The 6,114-nt window shown below is 29.2% G+C and overlaps 1 protein-coding gene across 1 annotated transcript; it reads right to left on the minus strand.

The window, feature by feature from the left end:
• Positions 1 to 1,954: 1,954 nt before the first annotated feature.
• LOC100791967 (nascent polypeptide-associated complex subunit alpha-like protein 1) lies at positions 1,955 to 4,789 on the minus strand. Its single transcript, XM_006604245.4, has 4 exons — positions 4,540 to 4,789; positions 3,473 to 3,554; positions 2,538 to 2,668; positions 1,955 to 2,435 (listed from the first exon to the last, which is right to left on the minus strand). The coding sequence occupies exons 1-4, from the start codon at positions 4,597 to 4,599 to the stop codon at positions 2,103 to 2,105; spliced, it is 606 nt and encodes a 201-aa protein (XP_006604308.1). The 5' UTR covers positions 4,600 to 4,789; the 3' UTR covers positions 1,955 to 2,102.
• Positions 4,790 to 6,114: the final 1,325 nt, after the last annotated feature.

Here is a 6,114-nt window from a genome sequence, read left to right on the forward strand (position 1 = left end):
TCATACTACCACCAAGCCAAACGAAGAATAACATATATACTTCTGAGCCCAAAATTTAAAAACGATAGTAATAATTAAAAAAAAAAGGCATTTCTCTATAAGGTTGTGTAAAGTGAATAAATTTGTACCCAAGCAAAAGAAATAGTGTTATATGCAGAATGACATTCAGCTTCAACCACTGATGTCTAAAATAACTACCTGAAATTCACAAGACATTGGTCCACTGCAGTAAGGTGAAAGGGGAGCACAAAAATGGAAAAAGGAATCACATAATTAAATCAACAATAAAATACATTTATGAAAAAGGCCCATTATCGCGCACACAGGGGGAAAATTGGTAGATTTGTACTACGACAAGTCCATGTGACCCTAGCTTAGCTCATGCATACAAAACTTTCATTTCTTGCTAGCCACTTTGAAAGTCCATATCATAAAATGGTATATAAACATGAGTCAAAATTATTCCAAATAATGTAAGACTTGACCTTTTGTGATATCCTTAAAACTATAACAAATATTATGAACAAAATATTTCAAACAGTCATAAATAGACATAGGCCCATAACAAAAAGGTTTATCCCCATTGTCGAATTTTCATTGTAAATGCAATCACTAAACCCGCTCCAGCCTAGCCTTCTATCTTTAGCAAAGTAAATCATTTCTATGTAAACGGCATACTTAAACTTTTCTAAAGCCTTCACATAAGAGTCAATCATTTTTTAAGCGGATGTATGATTTGAGAAAGTACTTCAGTAGCAGCAGTGCTTCTATGAAAGCCAACATATAACTTTGCTCAAAGTAAGTTCTCGTTCAACACATTTTTCAATTTCCATATATAGCAATGACCATACAGGAAATTAGAACCACAAGGCACCTATTAGGAAAATAAATACATGGGGATAATTATAAGCAGAAGAGAGAGCATTCGTGAAAACAGAAAGAAATGGAAAGCATTTCTTCAATGAGGTTCTTGCCATAGTGCAAACAAAGTTAGTTTTTTATAAGCTTCTTTAATACTCCCTCCGGATTCATATATAAACAAAAAAATAGTCTCATATATTAAATTTAAATATAAGTAAATCTAATTAATTGTCATATTTAATGTTATCATTCCGAAAACATCCTTTATATACTTTTTATTCTATTTTCAATGACTTTTTTTTTTGTATGATATCAAGTTTTAATGAAGAATAATTTTAAAATAATTTTATTTTTTACTTAAAATTAATAAAATTAAATGATGTCAATTATTTTTTTAATCAATATAAAATTAGTTAATTTTACTTACATATAAGTTTAAGAGGGAATAACATGTCACAAAAGTAAAATTAAGGATTAAGTATCAAGTTAATTTTAAGAGAACAAAAACTCATTAACCATTACACCACCCGACTACACTAACCGTCCTAATAGTATACTCCCTCCATTCCTTTTTAAGGTTGTTTTGTAGGAACCAAGAAAAACAATAAATTTTCTTGATTTTAATAAAATAATCATTATGTTTCCTTTTTTACCCCTTTTTCTACTCACTCCACAATAAATACATGCATAAAATAATTAATATTAGAAAATAAAGAAGAATATAATTGATAAAAGAATAATAAATATTATCTTGAATTTTACAAAACATATATATAGAAACTAAAATTTTCCAAAAATCCAACACAAAAAAAAAGAGGGAGTATTAATGATGTTAATCATTTGTTACGAGTTTCCATGTTAGTGTATAAAATAAGCATGAAGTATCCATTTTATTTTTGCTCAACAGCAACCAATGATCATAATATTAAAAAGATGTGTTACAGTGTTAGGTTGTCATTCAAGTCATAAGATTGTCTTAAATAATGGCAAGACAAATGCAGTGATATATAAATCTCATTCAAGATCGTAACTGGGTTGTATCTATATTAGATAATTGCTAATTATGACTGACATACTTGGCATTGAACATGCATTTGTTGCAAATGAAGTCTACAGTCTTTTCCTTCCATGCCGACAATTACACAGATAATTGACAAACCAGTATTTCAAATTCAAGGAGAACAAAAATTAAGATCAAAGAAAAATGGCTACACATTCTAAAATTCAACCAAACCGGACCATTAATTAGTTAGCTCCATAATGGCCGCAACAATGTCACCACCGGCTGCCTTCAGAGCTTTAACGGCTTTAGGTCTTGAAACACCAGCTTGAGTCATCACCAACTCTATGTCCTTGGGATCTACACCAGCCTCATCCACTTCCTCATCATCTTGAGCAACAGCAGAAGATTCGGGCTTCAATCCATCATTGCTCAAATTAGGAGCCTTGAATTGCTCTGCCGCCTGAGTTTGTAGCTGTGAGCTCAAGTCTTCAATCTTGGCTTCCCCAAATATAATGTACGTGTCAGATGTTGGACTCTTGAAAACGTCTGGTTTTGAGATTACGAACAGGATCTAAACAAACAAAGTCCAAAGTTTCAATTTTTACCAAAGCAAAATAGATCTGACAAATGAAAAAGGGTGGTGAAAAGCGAAAAAGATGAGTCAAATGCTAACATTCTTGCTCTTCTTGACTGTCACTCGACTGACACCTGTGACAGGTTTCATTCCAAGTTTAAGCATTGCCTTGCGACTCTTCTTTTCACTTCTGGTCTGCTTCGACCTACCAGATGCATCACCTTCTAGTCCTGCAATAGAACACAAATTCCTCTGAGATTGTAAATTGGATCTATCTTTGTAGCTTCAGTTCATGTACAAAGAAAATATCAATATTAACTCAGTCAGACAGAACATAGACTTGTTATGATCTCCATGCATGTTCATTTTTATTCTGATACCAGATCCAAGATCCACCCAGCCTATTATGACATTGGCATTATTTATTACAATTCTCGACTCAAGTCTAAATACAGAACAATCCTGAAATGTATAGACATGACATGGGACACGTGATACAACTCAAAGACACAGAACAAATTTTAAAAATTGTACAATGTATAAAATTAACATAAAATATAAATTTTAAATCAAATGAGAGAATCAATGTTTTAAAAATGAACATGAGTCATTGTAGATATAATAAAATGCTACAATTTATCAAATTATTGTGATTCACTTTATATTTATTGGTATATAAGTTTAAAAAATAGTATAAAATAGGTAAACTACAACTTAGTATATTTGCAGTGCCTGAATATTCAATTTGCATCATTAAATCATGAGAATGATTACACAAACCACATTTGTCCACAATTTACTGCGATAACAACAAATGCGATGAAATCACATCACAACTGTGACCAATTTTTAAAACCTTGGTCCCTTGTAAGTCGAGACAAGCCAAATTAATCTAAAAACCATGTACATTCTTTTCCCGTACGATATAATTCCAACCAAACTATTGAAGGAGTGCTACTAAACCTTTGCCAAATGCAAGAATGAAAGTGAGCAAGTCATGAGCACTCTTCAGTTAATCTCATTTACCAACTTACCTTCGTCATGGTCATCATCCTCATCGTCATCATCATCATCCACTTCCTCGTCATCATCATCCTCGACGACAGGTTCATCATCCTACAAAAGATATTATTCAAATGTTCAAAATACTAGAAACAGCAAATAGTAGGTTGTTAGATATGGAGTGGATTGGAAAATAATGGGATGGAATGAATTAAAATGTTATTTTACTGTTAGGATATTCTATAATAGAATGCAATGGAGATTCCATTCCATTGTTAGGAAAAAAGACAGAACGAAATAAGTTATAACTCGATAGTTTCTATATTACCCCAATCACTTTCAAAGGATTACGTTTATTTAGCTGGTCAAAATAGGGATTTTTTATTTTAAAAGATTAGCTACATCCCCTACACCCCAAATTGAGAGAGAATAAAAATTGGACTAAATGGAATGGGATGAATCAGGTCCCATCCCGATCTATTATTAGTTTTTCACAAAAGAAACAATCAATCGACTTTCTCATCCAATCCACCATCTACCATCAATCCAAACACAGGCTAAGGTTATGCTGAAAAACAAAAATAATATTCAGAGACACTTTCTGCTGTTAGTTGTAATTGTTCTTCTAGAACAGTAACTGAGGTTTTTTTTTTCTAAAGACGGAGTTCTTCTACTAAGTTTGATTTGAAAACTAAACTCTTCTTTTTCATAAAAATTGCTGAATCCCCAGAAACCTTTCAATTGATTGCACAGAAAAAAGTTCAGCTTAACCAATAGAAAACCTAGTAATTTACACTCTCTTCCTCATCTCTAGTTACTGATCGAATCCCTAATGAAAAAACAAAGAAGGCAAACTGCATAAAAATTACAAAGCTATCAAAAACCTCAATATTCTCGAATAATAATAAATAAAAAAACACCTTAACAGTAACCCATTACTACTAGTCCTTCAAAGTCCACAGGCTACAAATCCTAAAATAGTTAAGTGATGAAAAACATTTGCACATAATCAAACTCAATTGGAGTGTTTCGAATCCAATTCAAAATTAAGGAAAATAACGCATAAAAGGAAAAGGAGAGAGTTTTTAATGTGGATTACATGGATCTTTTGCTGTTCGAGGTGTTGCGCAAGAAGCTCCTCTTGGGTCTGCGCAGTCATAGTAACTTAGATTTAGTGTCACAAATTGGATTCTGCAGCAGTGGATCTCAACACATCTAACAGCCTAAAACCCTAACAATCAGACTTTATATACCTCAGTTTTTTTTGGATTCTTCATTTTTTATTTGGATTCTTTTTATGCGTTTGGTTTGACCATATTAAAACCCGTTTTCTTGTAAAAAAAAATGACGAGTTCGTATTAGAAAAAACTAGTATTGTAATTTGTGCAATGTTTATTTTATATAATTATAATTTATAATAAATAAATATTTTTAAATGTGTAAATTATAATATAACTAATATTTATACTACTAATCAAATATTTTTAATATACAAATTATATTTTAAATTTATAATAAATAATTCATATTAGAATAAGGGTTTAAATATGATTTTGGAGTACTTCAAAGATAAAGTCATTTTGACTTTGGTCCTTTATTTGGTTTAGTCCAATATTATTTAATATTTTTTAATTTAATTATCACTGTCAAATAACAAGTTAATCGATAACATAATAGCGATGATCACATAATGACTTGTTACATTAGTATAGAGTGTGATATGACAATTGCATGTAATTTTTTAGTAAAATATATTTTTAAATCCTTTATCAATTAATAATCTAACGTAGTCAATTGTTTTTTAATAGATAAGAATTTAAAAACACACGTTAATGTTATTACTTCACTTAGTTGACTAAAACCAATAAGTATGAAATTTTATAGGGACTAAAAAAAATAAAGAACCAAAATCAAAAAAATTTTATTTTTTAAGAATCAAAATCATATTTAAACCTATAATAAAATATTATCTTTATTTATTGATAATTTTTTTCAAATATGTTGATATTCAAATTATAATTAAAAATATAGGAAATGATAAACTGAAAGAGATAAAATATATTTAGAAAAAAAACCTGAAAGCACTTTCGTTAAAGAAAAACAATTAAAAACACTCTTGTTAAAAAATGACAATTAAAAATGTTCTTTGATTCAAAATAATTATTATAGATTATAAATAAAAAGGGATTAATCTTTTGAAGCAATCTCGATAAATTTAATTTATATAATTTATATGAACTTGAATATAAATTTATCAATATAAAAATTATGTATAAAATAAAACTCAGGAAACATCTTTTTATGAAATCAAATAAGATTTTTTTTATCCGTAATCAAATAAAAAAAATTAAATTTAACTTAAGAGAAAGAATATTTTCTACAAAATTTTTATATTTAAACTTATATGTCAATTATATTAATAAAAATAATTCTTATATATAATAATTAATAATATTACCTGTGCATTGACAATTTGTTGTTCATATAATTGAAAGTTATTTTCATAGACAATGCTAATCTTATAGTTAAAATGTAGGTGCACATGACTGAGTTCATATCCAAAATATTTCATCTAAATTCATATCATTATTTGATTAATCATTCCAAAATAATGGTAACGCCCGGGTTCTAATACTAGTATATTTATAATGCGGGCACCATATCACTATTTGGT

The sequence above is a fragment of the Glycine max genome, chromosome 19 (genome assembly GCF_000004515.6).
Source record: "Glycine max cultivar Williams 82 chromosome 19, Glycine_max_v4.0, whole genome shotgun sequence".
Lineage (NCBI taxonomy): Eukaryota > Viridiplantae > Streptophyta > Magnoliopsida > Fabales > Fabaceae > Glycine > Glycine max.